The 19,519-nt window shown below is 44.8% G+C and overlaps 1 protein-coding gene and 1 long non-coding RNA gene across 7 annotated transcripts in view; one reads left to right on the top strand and one right to left on the bottom strand.

The window, feature by feature from the left end:
* LOC147027815 (uncharacterized) overlaps nt 1–5,665 on the bottom strand; it is a 7,255-nt gene extending 1,590 nt beyond the window's left edge. The window contains exons 1-4 of one of the 6 annotated variants that reach the window (XR_015057297.1): nt 5,328–5,665; nt 656–775; nt 398–465; nt 1–40 (exon numbers count right to left, since the gene is read on the bottom strand). The exon at nt 1–40 is cut by the window's left edge and continues 1,590 nt beyond it. This is a non-coding gene — a long non-coding RNA (uncharacterized LOC147027815). Of the gene's footprint in view, nt 41–397; nt 466–655; nt 776–4,162; nt 4,625–5,327 lie in introns of those variants that run through there. The other 5 variants (XR_015057298.1, XR_015057300.1, XR_015057299.1 and 2 more) reach the window with 5 other exon arrangements.
* Nucleotides 5,666–5,704: 39 nt separating this feature from the next.
* The window catches only part of LOC147027812 (serum paraoxonase/arylesterase 2-like), a 139,762-nt gene continuing 125,947 nt past the window's right edge, over nt 5,705–19,519 (top strand). Inside the window, exon 1 of the mRNA XM_085877431.1 lies at nt 5,705–5,794. Coding sequence (XP_085733557.1) covers nt 5,720–5,794 — 75 coding nt within the window. The 5' untranslated portion in view covers nt 5,705–5,719. The remainder of the gene's footprint in view (nt 5,795–19,519) is intronic.

The raw sequence follows: 19,519 nt of genomic DNA, 5'->3' as shown, positions 1-19,519 counted from the left end.
GCAGGTTAGTCGATGCCATTTCGTTGCAGCACCACTCTAACTTGAGAGAACAAGTTAATAAACTTTACCAAGAAAGAATGTGTTTCACAAACACCAAGATATCAATCAATTAAAGTCTCATACAAATAACATGGTCACAGTAAGTGAGAAAAAAAAACCTCCCCGAGCGGCCATGTCAGGCCACCGGCTTTGACTTTTCTCAGCACCAGGGCTCGGGCTCTTGCTTTCTCTCTCTCTCTCTCTCTCTCTCTCTCTCTCTCTCTCTGGAGAGAGAGAGAGAGAGAGAGAGAGAGAGAGAGAGAGAGAGAGAGAGAGAGAGAGAGAAACAAAAGAAGGAGAGGAAACAAAACGTACCAAAAGTAATCAAAGAAAAATTATGTTGAATAGCCAAACACACCTGTACAGCCATGAGGCTCCACAGGAACAGCGCTCCGTGATTGCACGCAAGTGAGTGTACAGATGCACCTGCGAGAGAGAGAGAGAGAGAGAGAGAGAGAGAGAGAGAGAGAGAGAGAGAGAGAGAGAGAGAGAGAGAGAGAGAGAGAGAGAGAGAGAGAGAGAGAGAGAGAGAGAGAGATATGGAGATACCCAATATTGTTTATATTTAGATAGATATTGTTCACCCTTTGTATTCTTCCTTTCCCCTCATCATTACCTACATCGCTTGTTTGTCCGTCTCCATCCACTTTCTCCCTCTGGCCTGCAGTTGGTGTTTCTCCTTTCTCCAGTTGTTTTCTTTGTTATGTTGTGTCCTGATGTGTTCTGTGTAATCTCTCTTTGACGAGCCAAGACCATGTAAAGAAAAAGAAAAAGAAAAAGAAAATCAATACTCCAACATTCACGCCATTCTTCAGGAACGTATCTTCTGCAAATAGCAGGGTCTGACAATACTTTGGAATCAATTCCGACCACCACAGTTATGCACTCAAGCAAGCACACCAACAAAATGGTTGATAAGGAACAGATGGCTGTCATATTAAACACAATCCACAGACAAACGGAGATGACAGAAGTATAAAAAATGTGTGAATTGGACAAATTAACACATTTCTCGCAGTTGGAACTGCTGCTAAGTTAAATTCTGCAGTTCAAATTTTGAAATTTGGTTCAGGATAAGAGATTCTGGAGGTTATTGAATTTCAATTTTAATGCATATAAACGTCCAGAAAGTTAAATTGTGATGAAGAGGGGAGAGGTTTGGGAGGAGGTAAGTGTGAAGTGAGGGGAAGAGAAGGCAGACGTGTGGTGGAGCATTGATTACGATTCATACCATCTCGTCAAAATGATTCTGCATCGAATAACAGTGAAAATCGAAAACAAAATAATGTCTGAAATACATTTGCTACCAATCACCCTACAAACACTGCCCGGAGATAAACACCGTCTGGAAATAAACACCACCCAGACATGCCCGGAGACAAACACCATCTGGACACATTCAGAGATAACCACGGTCCAGAGATAACCACCGTCTGGAGATAACTATCATCCGGATATGTCCGTATATAACCACCATCTGCACATGTCCAGAGATAACGGAATTGGACAAATGACAGTCAGAACTGCTTCTGAGATCAATTAAGAAGTTTAAATTTTGAAATTGACTCTGGTTAAGAGATTCAAGAGCTTATTGCATTTGCGGAAATGAAATAAAGCCGTGAACACTGGTGCCTCTGGGCAGTTATAAACATTGTGATGTATCCAGAGATTCATAGATATGTAGATGAGGCATTCGATATAAGTGAGGAAAGTGGAAAAAAATTTTGAGCGCTTTATCATTAAGAAACCGTTGCGACCTGCTCCAAGTCAAGGCATTGTTGAGCAGGTTGAACAAAATTGTGAATTACCCCAGAAAGCTTACAGGAGGCTGACTCAGGGGCTGACCAAGGATGATGCCTTGATGAAAGATAATTAAATAATGCTGTTAATTATTTTCAAAAGGGGTGTTAAAAATCACCCAAACACCCAATTTTCATTCATGCACTACTTTTGAGTCGTCTTAGTATGCATGCAGAGTTTGGGGCCGCTAGGATTTATGGTTTTGGAGTTATGAAGGCGACAGACTGACACACTGACATTTATTATCGGAGATTAGTAAGGGTACACAGTGTTTCCTAGTGCTGTTCTACTCCTTTTGGCATTTTGAAGAAATGAAATTTGGGGGGAGGGGGAAGGTTCTATTTTTTGTGTGGGCATAAAACACTTCCCTTCATCCACTTAGGAATGGGGTCAGGGATAATTTAATATTAAGTTTCACATCGCTAGTTATGTAGATGAGGCATTCATAGATGCCTTGTACACATATGTCTTGTACACATATCTCACTTGTACACATATGTCTGTCTTCTGGGAATAAAAACAATGTTACAGATGGTTTGGAAGCTGTTCAACACTTTACAATTGTTTCAAATACTCTCCTGTTATAACTGTGGTTTTGAGTCATCATTTGTTGCTTGATTAATTATAATAAACAGTTAAGCTGGTTCCAAACTTGCTAATTTAAACTGATAAACACAGGTTCTCAAGATTGTCAGGCTTAGGCACTATAGAGGAATTAAAAAAGTAAATCCAACAAAACCCCTCTTAGTTTTTTATCCAAATTTTTTTTAATGTTATTGCCTAAAACACTCCCTGGGTCTCACTGATGAACCTCTGAAAGTTTGACGATTATCTGTTTGGCCATCTCTGAGAAAAATGGTGACAGACAGACAGCCAAACATCTCTCATAGTATCCATCCATCCATTGGAACCATACTCTGTACAGTGTCGGTGCTGCTGAAGCAGTTTCCTTGGCTGTTGGGCACAATCCTGGATGGGTGACCACTCTGACGCAGGATACTCGAATGACTCGATCATCCCAGCAAGCTGGTACTCATTTTGCTGACCTCAGAAGAATGGCAGGCTGAGTCAACCCCCTGGTGAAGTAATTCAGCAGGCAACAAGGCTTGAACTCAGGACCCTTGGATCCCAAGCCACCACCTGAACCACTGAGCCAACACCAGGCTATTCTCATAGTATAGATAAAAGTAAATACAGATATAGATCTCACTTGTACACATATGTCTCAGTCTTTTCGGAATAAAAATAATGTTACAGGTGGTTTGGAAGCTGTTCAACCTTTACAATTGTTTTAAATACTCTCCTGTTATGACTGTGGTTTTGAGTCATAATTTGTTGCTTGATTAATGACAATAAACAGTTAAGCTGGTTCAAAACTTGATAATTTAAACTGATAATAACCACCAAATATATAAACAAGCAGCTCGTATGAAAATTTTGAAGCAAAAACTCACTTCATGAAGAACTTTCAACACCATAAATGGTCTGAATGGTTGCAGTAACAGAAATGAGCCTGTAATACCTTGCCCAAGAGTGTCAGGTAGAAAGGAAGGTCTGCTCATATTCGAAATATACAATGAAATTGACATCCACTAGCTTGTGCAAGTAGCTTAAAAAGCTGCTGTAACATATTCTAAAAATGTTTCAACGATGCATGGAAAGAGAAGGAGAACCCTGTTGTTATGATTATTGTAAATAGTGTCATGACTGCATATGTATTTGGTGAATGCCAGTCCAAATGTCAACGAAGGAGCTATTTTAGGATAGCAGGCACGTGTCCTGCAGATATGGTATTTCCTTCACCACACCTTCTCTGTTTTGACTATAACATCTCGCTTATTACCCCGTGCACGCGAAGCAAAAAGTGTGCTTAAGCAACTGGTTCACTTCTGTCTTTCTGAATGCCCTTCCATCTATAAATGTCAGTTTATGATCGAGGAACAACATAATTTCAATGAAATGTTATATTTTCAACATTAATCGGAAAACAAAACTGTAGTTTAGCAGTACTTTGGCTCTGAATTTCGTGCATGCACAGAAAGAAGTAAGATAATTTTTTAATTCAGTCTGCCTGTCTCACAGTCAAACAAAATTGAAAATCATTCCAGACAGGAAACTTACTGTTTTAAGAACATCATAAAGGATACAAACAACAGGCATGAAGAACTAATTTAACGTGTTAAATAAGGTGGTGTACAAGACGTCAAGAAAACATCAACGGTGGTAAACTTCCAGAATTTATTTTCTATGACCTTGAAAATCTTTATTACAGCGCGTGCGCTGTATACAATTGCACCGAGTTTGAAATGTCCCCGGTATCTACCACGTCTCCGGTGTCCCCCCACGTGCCTCAAGACAGCCAATGATGGTCGTCCGGTAGATGGCAGTGCGTAACCTAGACGGAAATGGCGACAATTGACGGAAATACCCGAGTATTTCAATGGAAATTTGTGAAACTAATGTTATAGCGAACGCGGTGAGCTTCATACTTAACGCGTGCACGTGAGAGAATAGGTAAACAACAACAACAACACAATACCCCTAGCTATTTTGAATCCGTGTCGTTGGATATGACCTTTTGCTTCCGGTTGTTGTTAAACGCTGTGCGGTGTATAAACACGATTGGGTTTTATTTCTATCTTGTGAATATTACTTGACGTGTGCACATGAGAGAATAGGAAACAACAAAAACAACACAATACCCTGGCAATTGTGAATCCGTGTCGTTGGCTATGACCATTTTGCTTCCGTTTTTTTTTTGCTTCTGGTTTTTTTTTGTTTCCGGTTTTTTCATGGGGAATGATGCATGCTGGGAGATCATGACCGGAAGTGTTTATTTATTCATTCAATTATTTTTTCCCAAAGTTAATTTTATCCTTCCGAAAGTGATTTTTTCATGACAGTGTTTATTTAGTACTTAACATTACCGGGAGTGATTTTGAAACTCTTTCCGGAATTTTAAATTTCTTTTATTCTTGACCAGAAGTGATCGTTTATTTATTTATTCAATTATTTTTTCCCAAAGTTAATTTTAATAAAGATATCTCCCGCATCATCAAAAAAATTTTTTTAATCGTGATTTACATTATTTGATCGCTGATCCCGAATCCAGGCCGAAGTAACCGGAAATTGCGTCAAAATCATCAGCTGTGCGGTGCTTACATGTACCACGGCATAGTTGGCAAGTATACAGTTGTGAACAAGTTTTATGTAAAGTCAGAAGCGAATGTAAGAATAATTCTACGTTCGCTTCTAGGCTTTGCCTATTCCATATTATATGTGAAAACCATTGAATTTATTGCTTGACGGAAAAAAAAAACCAAGAAACGCTCCCCTCTCATGTACGAACGAACGAAAGACGTCATTTCTGCCCACCATGGCATTTCGCGCCGAACGCTGAAAGCTAACTTCTTCTTATGCCATCATTCTCTTTAATATTAGCCATAAACAAGTGTTTCATCATGCATTAGTAGTTGAAATTTACTTACAACAAGAACGAAAAAATAATCTCCTCACAGATTCAACAACGAAAAAAAAAAAACCGAAAACATCACGAGCAGGACAAGACCAATCGAGCTGAAGGAAACGATACTGTAACTCCACTGCTCCTGATTGGTCAAAGGACACCACGTGTGTTGTGTGGGCGGTGTTATGCACGAGGATTCCAGCAAACAGGACTGAACCAATCATGTTCGTCATGTACCTCATGCTGCATCGCCAATCCTCGGCGGCACGTGATACCATTGGACCAATCACGTTCGGCGATGTACCTCGTGCTGCATTCTGACAAGCTCTGGATCAGAGCGAGCTTTGATTGGTCAAAGTAGTGGAGAGGCGGTGATAACCTCTGACAGATGGTAATGACCAAGGAGGAAAGGCTATGCGGCGTTTTGATTGGTTGAAACTTGGAGGAACGGAAGGAATTCTTCTCCTCGGATCCACTTGCAACACACAGGTATCTGTTTCATTAATCATTAATAATAATATTTTTCTCATTTTAATTTGTCCGATTTTCCTTTTTTGATCAACGTTAAAAAGCTTTAGTGACGGATTTCGACATTTTCTTCATCCGCGAGTCTCCATCGATATTTGTGAAAATTTGATTTCTGTGGTAATGTGATCTCACTGTGAACGGCTGTCCTGGTTTTACATCATTCTTTTGCGGCCCCCTGGTTTTACATCATTCTTTTGCGGCCCCCTGGTTTTACATCATTCTTTTGCGGCCCCCTGGTTTTACATCATTCTTTTGCGGCCCCCTGGTTTTTACATCATTCTTTTGTGGCCCCCTGGTTTTACATCATTCTTTTGCGGTCCCCTGGTTTTACATCATTCTTTTGCGGTCCCCTGGTTTTACATCATTCTTTTGCGGCCCCCTGGTTTTACATCATTCTTTTGCGGCCCCCTGGTTTTACATCATTCTTTTGCGGTCCCCTGGTTTTACATCATTCTTTTGCGGCCCCCTGGTTTTACATCATTCTTTTGCGGCCCCCTGGTTTTACATCATTCTTTTGCGGCCCCCTGGTTTTACATCATTCTTTTGCGGTCCCCTGGTTTTACATCATTCTTTTGCGGTCCCCTGGTTTTACATCATTCTTTTGCGGTCCCCTGGTTTTACATCATTCTTTTGCGGCCCCCTGCCACGCTGTATCGAACAATTTCATTCCTTCTGTTATATATATATATATATATATATATATATATATATATATATATATATATATATATATATATATATATATATATATATATATATATATATATATGTGTGCTTATCACAATAATAAGATTTTTACATTTCAAATATTAAGTACACTTTTTAATTGTTTTTCAACTGAAAAAGCATAAATTGAATATTTTAACATTAGTGTACTCATTTTCTTCACCACACGCGCTGTATTGAAGGATTTCACTTGTTTTATTTGAAATTAATTATATACTTGAACACTGAACAAGACAAATCTCCTTTTTATCACTTTCAAAACCTTTCCGTTTCGTAGTACTTGGATGCAAAAATTTTTTACGTCATCATAACCAATCAACTTTGCCGCTCGTAAAACCCACCCATGTCTTTGTTTCTAAAGACAGCATGGGTTAATGTGTTCTCTGAACACTGAAGCTATTGTTTGGTATTTCACCAGTTCAGCGTCACCCGTGCGCCTTGACCCATTGTCCACCCGAGCAATGTGAACTGCGACAAGCTGTGGAAGAACAGTGAGCCTGCGAGTGTGTAAATGCATCCCCAGCTTTCAAGAGGCAAAGCGCCAGAGAGATGTGCTCAGTTTCAGTTCCGAGTAGGGGTGGGTTTGAATTCAGTTGAGGATCAGTTTGAGATAGTGTTTTGGAGTTCCAGTTCATTTCTGAGTTGCCACAGTTCAGTTCAGGAGTGAGCCAGAGTTTTGTGCCACAGTTGAGTTTGGTTGGCTGCCTTTCCCTGTTTTATCTCAATGCAGCTCAGTAGCAGGTTTAATCCTGGTAGACTAGGGTATGGAGAGGAGTTTGGGTTGGAGAAGATCTCCAATGAGCCAGCAGGGACAACTACCAGCCACATAGATCCAGTAACAGAGACATGGTTACCATGCCTGCACAGGTTCTCATACAGGGTCATTGCCCTGACCAGATATGACCTTCCCATCAGTGTTTGAGTAGAACGCACACATCTACGAATCTTCAGCCTTTCATGAGCCCATATCATTGGGAATTTTTGCACAATGGACTGCAAAACATCAACTTTTTGGATGAATTGATGGAGAATTTCGCCAACTGTTTAGTTGTGCAGACGTACACCCCTTTCTTGCAGGTACGGTTGCATGTACTTTCGGCTTCTTTAAAAGTTTTTTTCGTCGTTTTATTCCACAATCCTTATCTGGGAGGCATGAAATATGGCCAGGCCACCCTGGTTTACTTCACTATGAGGGGTTTTGCGCATGCGTGCCGAGCAATCTGGGGCAGACGACGTAATTTCGAAAATCACGTGTTGTGTAATAGGCTGCAACAGAGAAAGTCGTTTTATGTCTGATCTGGTGCAATTCCCAATGCAACAATAAATGCAGTTCAACAGTCATTTGCATGCTTTTTTATGGACGATGAAGAAGGCATGCCTTACTGGGTCGACATTTCCAAAAAAAAACTAAATTCCTTTTCAGAAATTAAATTCTGTTTCACGTTCTCCCGAGCCTCTTCCAGTGACTGTTCCAAGAAAGCCTCTGCCCAGCTGAGTTCCTCCATCGCTCTCCCACTGTGGCATCCCTTGGTGGTATATTTCACCACATAGGCAACGCAAAACAAAGGGAATTACGAGAATGGCACTCGGTAGAGTGCATACCTCCACCAGGTTGAATAGTTTACGTTTTGTATACCACCGATAGTCCGAATGTGGATCCGGACCCGAACCAAAATCTTATCGGCTTGTTCTCGTCACCGAACCAACTTATCCACCTCGTTTTGTCATAACTCGTCCACAACTTTATACAATATCGTGCTACATATAGTTTGTGGTCCCATGTCTCTCAATGGTAAAAAAAATCACTTAAAAACAAAAATTTATCATATTCAGATCTTCACCAAAATCAAATATATTCATCCTTCTCACACACCCAACCTGTCCATCAAGTTTTGTCCGAATCCATCGATAACGTTTTGAGATATTGTGATGTGTGTGTATATATATATATATATATATATATATATATATATATATATATATATATATATATATATATATATATATATATATATATATATATATATATATATATATATATATATATTGCATGTAATTCCTTTTATACAGGAAATGCACACAAGCCTAGTTGGCATGATAGACTATTATTGCAATTCCGTTTTCAACTCTCACCAATTGAAAACTCTTCTTTATCAGCCACATGCATTTCCCTGGTACTGCAATATATTACAAACTATATTTTATATACGTTCCTAGTTCTTAAATGCAATGTAAATATATGCAGTGGAAACATCAATAAAGTTCTTTGCTTTTCTTTCGCCTTCCGTCTATGTTTCTCTGCTTGGATAGTTTAGTCGGTGCATGTTGCGATTTAAGGATGGAGTCGGTACAGATGAAATCACTTGCCTGTGACCGGATTGCAAGCTTTTATACTCACACGGACCTCTCCTGGGTGGTGCTTTGTGATCTTTTTTTGTATGTGTGAATAAATCTTCCATTGTCATTCTACGTGACAGCTCAACAATTTCTGCGCGGTGACTCAAGCCTGCACACTTTTGGGTGGTGTTCCACCACTGGCTAATTGGTTTTCCCTCAATGGGTGGCATGTTATAAAAATATATCGTTCGTTTACGTTGTCACCAGTGTTGGCATGTTTCGATCCAAGCTAGACTTGAATTTGCCATTAAAAATTCAGGAGAAAAGTATGTGGATCAAACGCCAGCGTAAATGTTAGCTCACGTCATTGACCACTGGCAGATTTTCCCACTCATGTTCCATTAAATTAGCATCGAGATAAGGAGGCTGCCAGCCTTTCTCAACCGGTGCTCGCTTTTCCCTCGGGAAGGATTAGCCGGGGACACCCTGCCGGGAAGCTTTACAAAAAGAGCAACAGTTGACAGCGCTCCGCATTAGGTTCAGTGTGGTTTTAGCCCTCTCAAGATGTCATATTTTATAATGTATATATTGTTGCGGACCTGGGGTCGGGGGCAAGGAAGACCATGAGGGGGTGAACTACCTTGGGTTCCCACCAGACTCTCCGGAATCGCAGGCCGTCGCATACAACGCATGTCGCATGTCCCGGCTCGAATGGAGTACGAATCCTGCTGGACCAAAGAAGCAAAAGACGAAAACGAGCTGGGAACATTTCTATTGGTTTATGGGTGCCAGCAGTGACCACTATTTTTGTTGTGTCTGTCTGTCTGTTTGTGACTCTCTCCAGAGCATAGCTCCGTGACATTTGATGTGATCTTGATGAAACTTGGACACAAGTGAGATATCATGGCCTAGTTGTGTCTTTGTATGAGGGGCGTCCCACGCCCCTTGTGGGCGAAGCCATGCCCACTTGAACTTTTTGTTTATTTATTTATTTATTTGTTTATTTATTTATTTCTCTTTCTCGCAATTTCATTTCCTGGAAGCTGTGTATAATGTCCATAAGTACAACATATTAAAAATCCGATTTGATTTGGTCAATTTTGACGGAAGAGATAGGTTTTTACGGTAGGGCTTCCTCAATAATACTCGCGAACCATCGTCGCCTCCCGGCTTGAACAAATTTTATTTACAATGGCGAGGAATGGTATGTGGCACAGTAAATTGGGTTTATTGGGATGTACAGCAGAGATAGCAAGGAATTTGGGGGGTGCGACAAAAGGCAAGCAATTTACAAAAGCAGACACAGAGCAGACTTATCCCATTAGAACTTCTACAAGCTTAACTTGTAGTCGGACAGGTGCCATCACATACACACACACAAACCCGAGGAAGATTAGAAATAGCTCAGAGAGAAAAAGAGAAGATGAGGATAAACAGCCTCACAATACCTGGCGCAGTCGGCAGACCAACACAACTCGGTACGCTTAGGGAGAGGTAGGAGGGAGGAATACTGGTGTCTTAAGTGTTGGAGTGAGAGGTGTGGTGTAGTGCAGTGTCATGCCAGTGGAAAATGGGATTGTGAGTCAGTAATGATGCTCTTTTGTGCATCCAAACGAGATGGGATAGAGGGGTGGAAAGAGATAGGAGAGAAGATGCGTGAGGCAAATGATCCTTCACCTAGTCATGTCGGTCTGTTACTGTAGCGTGTATCTCCGTGAGATGCTCTGCCTGAACATTCCCACCTCAAGGTGTGGTGCGTTATCTCTGACTTGGCCACTTTGCCAGGGCTCCTGGCAACGTGTGCTCCACACTGGTTCTCAAGAAGAAGCACATCTCACAGTCACACACCAACAGCGAGTGAAGAGCCAGCGAAAGGCAGAGAAGAACAGCCAATGAAGAGTCGACAGGAGCAGGGAAGAAGGGGGCAAAGAAGAGAGCAAGCAGCTCTGTGCTCCGCCTTTTATAAGCCCTGGGCGAAGGGTGGGGTGACGACCCAAAAGTGATGCGCTGTGACCTGAATCCTGTTTCTCTATTGGGCCACAGTGACCCGAGCCACACACTGCCAGACTCCCACTGTCGGAAACAGTCTCATTCGCCCTTCTGGCTCCACACGGCCTGGAGCTCCTGACTCAACATAGGGTACGAGCCGACACCCTGGCCCTGAACATACTCTGAATGCAGAATAGCAATGCAGACCAGCCACCCACAGGTCCCCTCTCATGAGCCAAAATTCACACCCAGGCCCCATACCAAACTCCCGGATTGCCCTTACCGCAACCCCTCCTTGCTGCCCCTGTCTTGCAGTGTTCTGGCGACTGGATGAGGCTCGTATCAATCCCGCATGCTCAGCTGGGACGTCCCTGGCTGGATGCGGTCGAGCTCTTAATGTCCGTTGCTCAGCTTCACATTGTGCGGTCTGAGGACAGACAGAGTTGTGCAGCATTCCTCTGTTTCATGGCGAATTGTAGCAACGCAGAGGTACGAGGTGGTGCGGAAATATTTTTCCAATGTGCGGGAGGCGATTGGGTCGAAGTGGTAAGGTTTGGTGAGCAAGGGTTGAAGTACAGTGAAATGCTGATTGGAAATTGGCGTGCAGATTTGAATTAAATAATGCACGTGCGGTTTAGTGTGTAGCGTGCTCATGACTCATCGCATTTTGCATGGCGTGTATGCTTGCTTGTTTGATTTGTACCATGGCTAAAAGTAAAGGGTTGCATTGGAAATCAGAATAGGAGACAGAGATAGTTTATAGACCGAGCCATTAGATCCACGCAACACACTTCGTCCCGTTAACCCATGAGACATGACGGGAATGCCCAACTGCACGAAGACGAAAGAAATAACTGCCTGGGGATTACTGTATGTTGGGTGCCATTGCCTTAGAGGCAAGCGGTTTTGCAGAACTGCAACAATGTACATATACATAAATATATATATATATATATATATATATATATATATATATATGTGTATATATATATATATATATATATATATATATATATACGAAGTGTGTTCAAAAAGTATCCAACCTTAATTTTTCGTTGCTAAACAAATGAACCTAGGGAAGCGTGGTTTGGTGCACATAGGTAGGCGATCCTAATGGAGCTGCCAATTGACCACTGCCCACAGGTCCGGCCGTTTGTGTCGCATAGCATCACGAAGGCGATGCAGTACCTCTTGGTAGTACTCTTTGATGATGGTTGTGCCGTGTGATGCGTACTCGTGATGAACTATGCTACTGGAGTCAAAGAAGACGGTCAGCATGACTTTGACATTGCTGCGGACCTTCCTTGCTTTTTTTTGGCCTCGGGGATGTTGGATGCTTCCATTGTGATGACTGGAACTTGGTTTCTGGGTCGTACCCATAAACCCAGGTCTCATCGCCAGTGATCACTGTGTTGAAGAAGTTGGGATCGCTGTTCACAGTCTCCAGCATGTCCTGTGCGATCTCCAAACGGAGTTGCTTCTGCTCGATCGTTAGCAGCTTTGGCACGGACTTCGCTGAGATTCTCCTTAAGCCCAAATCCTCAGTCACAATGGAATGAACGGATCCAATGCTGATGCCCGCCTCGTCTGCAAGTTCTCTGATCGTGATTTGACGATCCTGCATCAGCAGGGTCCTCACTTGGTCAATGACTATCTCATTTCGGGATGTTGAGGTCCTACCAGAACGTGCTTCACATTCCACTGATGTGCGACCATCATTGAAGCGGTTGTACCACTCTTTTATCTGTGTGGTGCCCATTGCTTCGTTCCCGAAGGCCTGTTGAATCTTGCGGATCGTTTCCACTTGGGAATCGCCAAGCTTTACACAAAATTTGATGCAGTAACGTTGTTCAAGTTTTTCCGCCATTTTGTCAAAAACGAAAATCCGACGGCGCTCGCTCACACTTCCTCACTCATCGGCGGTCTGTCGGCGACTAACAGCTTCTGCAGGTGGGAAAATATTCACGTATACGAATTAGGATCGCCCACATACGTGCACCAAACCACGCCTCCCTAGCTTCATTTGTTTACGCACGAAAAATTAAGGTTGGATACTTTTTGAACACACCTCGTGTGTATATTATATATATATATATATATATATATATATATATATATATATATATATATATATATATATATATATATATATATATATTGCGAAAGACTGTGACGCAACCCATTCATTCAAGTTGTGTAAGTGGAGCACACAGCAGGCTCAGTCCCGTTACTTTTCAGATGGACGTCGTACATACGTGTACATATTTCGGTCACATGATGACATCTAATGACATGAGAAGATACAGCATGATTTGCTTGACCATCAGATGGAAAGGTAAATTTGGAATGCTCTTTTCAATAACGAGAAGGACTCTATGAAAGCATCAGCAGACTGTTCTGGGCCCTTTTCCTTTGTAAATTACACATTTTGTCATACCTTCCAATCCAAGTGGCCTTGCCATCCATGACAGAGACTTTACGGCAGACAATTAGTTTGAAGGGTAATTTTCTCACTCTGCACATGCTAAATAGTGTCTAACAGGCTGTGGTATCATGTAGTTGTATCATTTTTAAAATCAGATGAAAAAATATTGTTTGTTATGGTATGGGGACAACACCAGGAGAGAATTTCACTTCCTTCGATTGGAATCATTGATTGCTTCAACCATTATTGTGCTCGGCAGGATGACACTTATCAACAATTCTGTGGATGAACAATTCGGCGATTTTGCAATCTCTCGATAAGTTACTTTTGCAATAAATTCTGGCATCTTTTCATTCTTCTTCGTTATGAAAACATTTGGGAATAAAAGGTATGGCATTTAATGCTCATGACTTCACTCGATGGTAAATTTTCAGCATATCATTCTGTACGCATTTGATGGGGTAGCCGTTTATTTCCGCATGCCATTCCTGCATATGGAGGACTCCCGTACTCCATGATATATCATAATCATCATCATGCTCCATGCCATCTGGTAGGGTTGCCACTCTGACTCAGGAAGTTAGGACAGGAATTTGTAATTTGTCCATTGTGCCGGCAATAGCTCGCCTACTCTCCACGAAGGACGTCTTTAATGCCGGCACACAGGACACCCATATTAACGTTGAGCACACATTGATGAATCACCCCACCTGTGAAACACTGAGATGACAGTATATAGCTGCGTCAGGATTGCAACCCCCGGCGAGACAGCTTTGAGGCGAGTGTATGTATCTCTCAGCCATCCTGCCAGATATGCACATATATTGTTACTAATTCTGGCCCGCCTGGCGTGCGAGCGATTGTGTAACTCCAATCGCAACCGCGTCGCCCACCAGGCAGACAATTAATTCGTGACCCTCCTGGAACTACCGCCAGGAGCCAGTCACGGGTGGGGGTTTAACCTCACCACGATCGTGCCAATTGCCCACCCGCACAGGATAGAGTTGCTCGCCAAATTCGACCTACCTAAGTACCTGCGCGAGTAGTCGACCGGACGATCGTACCTCGCCACAGGTCGGCCGAGGACACGAACCACTTAAGCGGTCAGTTCCGTGCTACAGTGATAACCGAGCGGTGTTATCGCCGACCTCGACGGATGTGATTCTGTTTACCGGGCATTCAAAACCCTCCACTAATTTATTCCGCGATTCAAGATGGCACTTTCAAAAGGGAAAAAGACGACGAACGGGATAGATTTCACACAAGGACATTTATTTAAACACCACACGTATATACAGCCAAGGCAGTCATGCAATGTACAGGTACATAGAAGCAAAAGCAATACCACCGACTACGAGTATTATTTACAAGCACAGTCACTTACACAGTTTCTACTTGGCAGGACATGGCGCCACAGCATGCATATGAAAACAAAGAAAAACCCTCCCCATAGGCAGGGAGGTAGACGGGGTTCGTAAACCTTTATGGCACGGGACCTGGAGGACCGAACGGGTCCCGTGAGACTGAAGGGTCTTACCCGCGCCCTTGTGGAGCGAAGGTGGGCAGGTCATGACGTCGACTCTCCACGGCCTTGCATCGCCGTGCCTGACCTCGGGCCCCTGGCGTGGTCAGCGCGCTCTCTCCAGCGTTGCTGCTGGTGCTTTCACGACCCACGACCGAACAAGATAAGACTGAAGGGCAGAAGGGGCTTCAGGACCAGAGAGAGAACGGATGATGGACCACAGGGCGAGAGCTCATGGACCAGGGAGAGAACGGATGATGGACCACAGGGCGAGAGCTCATGGACCAGAGAGAGAACGGATGATGGACCACAGGGCGAGAGCTCATGGACCAGAGAGAGCGAGCCTCGTGCGCGTCCGCCCTTTTATAATCTGAGGCTCCGCCCTTCGCCCCACCCCGCTTCTGGCTCCACCTCCCTGCTGGAAGCTTCCCAAAAGGGGGCGTTCCCTCACCCCGACCGCCCCACGCTGTTCATCCACCAATCGGCGGCGAGCTGCCCTCCCCCTGCCTCCGTCACACTCCTCGGAGAAACGGGCGGGAAAAATCTGCATGCCCATCGGAACTCTTTTGGTTTCCTTTTTCGTTCGACGGTTTTCAACGCGGCTTGTTGCTTGCATGGAGGTTTGTTCAAAATAACAATAGAAAAAGAAAAACGGCTATCTCAGAGTCGCAGACCGGTGAACATGAAGAATCCCCTTTAAATAACGGTGGGGACCTATCTGCACATAAACTTAGTGTCATAACTGATCTGAGGACCTGATCTTTATGGTGGATTGCGAATTTCCACAGCCGTAACACTACCCCCTCCCTTTTTTACAGACTCGTCCCGAGTCGTCAAATTTTCGTGTGTCATCATGTGTAGTTCTCCCCTAATACGTTTTACCTTCGGATCCCTGGGTGCGACATTCAGTGTATTCGTGTCCCCAAAATAAATATCCTACGGGCTGAGTAACTAACTGAACAAACCCACTCGTACAGACAACTTAAACAAATTGCTGGCGCTATGACTCACATGTTGGGGGCGCAAAACACATTTACAAGTACAACTTAACCTTATAATTTTACACTACCCCATGGCCCAGGATCGATGGACTCTGCAGGAAAAAAAAACATTCACAAGCAGGGGGCCAGGCTGCTTAAACGCAGTCCAAGGCCTCCCCCTTTTGAAATGAACGCAGTGAACTGGCAAAGTTGCACGGGCTGCCAGTGCAGTCCCGCGTTGCAGCCGCCATCAGAGCTGCAAACTTGCGTGAGGATCCTGGCGCACATGACAATGAACAAAGGGGGGGGGGGAATGCAAAACAGAACGGGCCAAAACGCAGAATCGAGGGCAGCAGGCATGGATGGCAAAGGTGGGCAGGCAAAGCATGGCATGACAAGGCCGCTGTAGCAAACACAGCCGGCAGATGAAGTGGCCGACACAGGCCTTGCAGCAAAAACAGCCGGCAGACGATCGACCGGCACAGGCCTTGCAGCAACAGCCAGCAGATGAAGTGGCCGGCATAGGCCTCGTAGCAAACAGCTAGCAGATGACGTTGGCCAGCCTCTCGCCTTGAGGTGGAGGGAGTGCGGTGGTGCTGGCCACTCGGAAGGCGGGCTCGGACCTACCCGACAGTCTCCCTCTCACCTATCGCCTTTGCCTGACTCTGTCCATACCCATCCCCTTAATTTGTCAAAACCAATTTAGCCCCAACCTATTTTTTTTGTTTTTATTTTTATTTTTACTTCCCTTCTATAATTTCGTCTCCTAACCCCTTTTATTGTCCTTGTTCGGCTAACCTATCGTCTCCAAGCCAACTCCCAACCCCTACGTTCCCTTCCCAGAGGGGAATAAGGGAGAGCTAGTGTCCTGTGTCGAGGCCCAACCCAAGCCTCAGGATGGCCTCCACAGAGTTCAGCGATCTTTTCCCAAAGTGGGTCCAGCAGCCCACAACGAGAGCGAAGGGATGGATGGTGCGGAGGGGGTTCACTTCCTAATCTACCCTAACCATTTAACTTTTAAACTACCCCAGGGCTTTCAACAAGCGCCTCTTGCTTAAACTACTGGTTCTAAAAACCAAGATTCCTGTCGCCTGTGTTGGTGTCCTCTGAAATTTCGGGCCATGCCCCCCAATTTTCTTCTCATGGCTGGGACGCGTGGCTCCCTTGGCAGGAACTACCCTCTGCCGGTTTCCCAACAATGGCACCCCCAGGCACTACACTGCCTCCGAGCCTACCAGCTCCCTAAAAACTGGCGAGTGCCCTCCCTGGCGACTCCCCCTCAATGCCCACGTGGCGTGTTGGCGCCCCGGGTCCCTTTCCGAGGGTCGCCCGTGCCCAGTACACTGCCCCCGTGGTATATGGCGCCCCGGGCCCCGCATCAGCGGGTCACCCGTGCCCACTACACTATCCCGGCCCCCCATGGACCCTTGGCCTACCACGGCCGACTAGTCCGGTGCCCGGGGTACCCACTCAGCGATACTCACCATTCGCAGCCACCTCCCAGCCAGTCAACAGGGCTCCTGCACCCCTCCAAGCGGGTTTCGAGCTGACATTCCCACCAACAGCAAAACGACCTCCATTTCGTCAATTTGACTAACCCCCTAACACCATATTCTGACCACGGGGTCCCTTGGGTGGGAATCACTCCTCCCCCCCAATCATTGATCGCACCATGCATACCACATTCACTCCATACACACAGGCTCGCTGGCCTCACTCACTCAACATGTCTCCATTCATTTCACTCCATCTCTGATCTCTGCCATCCTGCTTGCTAATCCCCTAACGACCTCGTGCTCCCACGTCATCCCTTACACTAGAGCACGCTCTTTTTAACACTACGTAGCTAAGCTACGTCCCCTCTACACATCCAAAGTATGTCACTGTCCTCAAAATCTTCAAAAATCATTTTCCCAACCTCAATCTCAACGACAATCCCTCTACCTAATCCATTCCACGGGCCCCATGAGGACTTACCCTTGCCCCATGAAGCCGGTCTAGCTATCACTAACCCTTCCCCCTAACTGGTTGTGTCCTGTGCCCTGGGCAGGGGGGTCTTCCACCCCTTGCCCGGGAATCCTGTTCACCCGAAGCGAGGCTTCCTTTTTTTTATGCGCCACCAGCGCAGAAACTCGCAACCTGCGCTCTTTTATGTGACATCATGGAAGCTGTTCGCGCACCTTGTACCTCGTCCCTCCTGGACTGCACCATCCGGCAGGGATTCACCCTCCTGCCGGATTCCAACCACACATGCAGCCATGACGTCACCCTGCGCATCAAAAAAACAAGCCTCGATTTTCGAGGGGTTCCCCACGCGAACACATGTGCTCTGCTCGCCGGAGCTTTACACAAACACGCTCCCGTGGAGAACCCATCCGGTCCAAATCCGTAATCCAGCCTACCTTTTGTCCGTCCGCGGGATCTCGTGCGTTTACGGACCGTGTTTCACTCCCGCAAGCGCGCACGTGGCGGTCTCGTGCGCTGCACAGCATGGATCTCACGCTCGCCGCTGGGTAAACCCGACGCGGTCCCCAAAACAGCTACGGCCGCTACCCGGCCTTTGTCCCTCTGTCGCCATCATCGTCGCCATTCGACCCATGCACACCTGCGTGTCACGACGCTCACACTCCATTCCAGGACACTTACACTCGGAGACGCGGTTGCGGTTTCGTTCTCACGCATACCAACCGCCATCTCCCTTACACAAAGCGACCTCACACATGCTGTCCCTCCCACACATGGCCGTTCACTCACACCATGGTTCCACTCACACACGGTGTGCTGGAAAGCACACACTCCGGCACACTCGCAACCACACCACTCACACACGGGGCTTCACTCCCACTCGGGGTCTCATCCACACACGCGGTCGCTCTCACACACGCCCTTGCACCCACGCTATGTGCGCGTCGCAGCACGCAATTCGCCACACTTGTAAACACACACCTCAACACGCGCACAAAATCCGCGCACCCATCGGAACTCTTTTGGTTTCCTTTTTCGTTCGACGGTTTTCAACGCGGCTTGTTGCTTGCGTGGAGGTTTGTTCAAAATAACAATAGAAAAAGAAAAACGGCTATCTCAGAGTCGCAGCCTGGTGAACATGAAGAATCCCCTTTAAACAACGGTGGGGACCTATCTGCACATAAACTTAGCGTCATAACTGATCGAAGGACCCTTTATGGTGTATTACGAATTTCCACAGCTGTAACAATGTATATGTATATGTATATATATATATATATATATATATATATATATATATATATATATATATATATATATATATATATATATATATATATATATATATATATATATAATACACACACATGGGTCATCAAATCTCATGTCAAGGAATTTTGCCCTCTCCGAGCAAAGTTGAAGCAATTGCGAATGCACCAATGCCACAAAACATTTCATAATTTCGTTCATTCCTGGGTATGTTGACCTACTTTGGGAATTTCCTGCCTCAACTAAGCACAACCGTCGAGCCTCTGCATCTTCTCCTCAGGAAAGACGTTGTCTGGAAATGGGAAGCTGCCGAAATAAGAGCGTTCAAGACCACTAAAACCAGGCTGTCCTCCGAGCCATTACTTGTCTATTACGCCCCATCCAAGGAACTTGTTCTCAGAAGTGATAGCTCTTCATATGGCATCAGGTATGCATGGTTGCAAACAAATGGAACCGGTAATCTCCAGCCTGTT

This window comes from Eptatretus burgeri, chromosome 4 (genome assembly GCF_056783735.1).
Source record: "Eptatretus burgeri isolate ZD-2024b chromosome 4, Ebu_testis_v1, whole genome shotgun sequence".
In the NCBI taxonomy this organism is placed as follows: Eukaryota; Metazoa; Chordata; class Myxini; order Myxiniformes; family Myxinidae; genus Eptatretus; species Eptatretus burgeri.
Note: the sequence above shows the minus strand (reverse complement) of the source record. Positions and strands in the feature narration are given on the sequence as shown.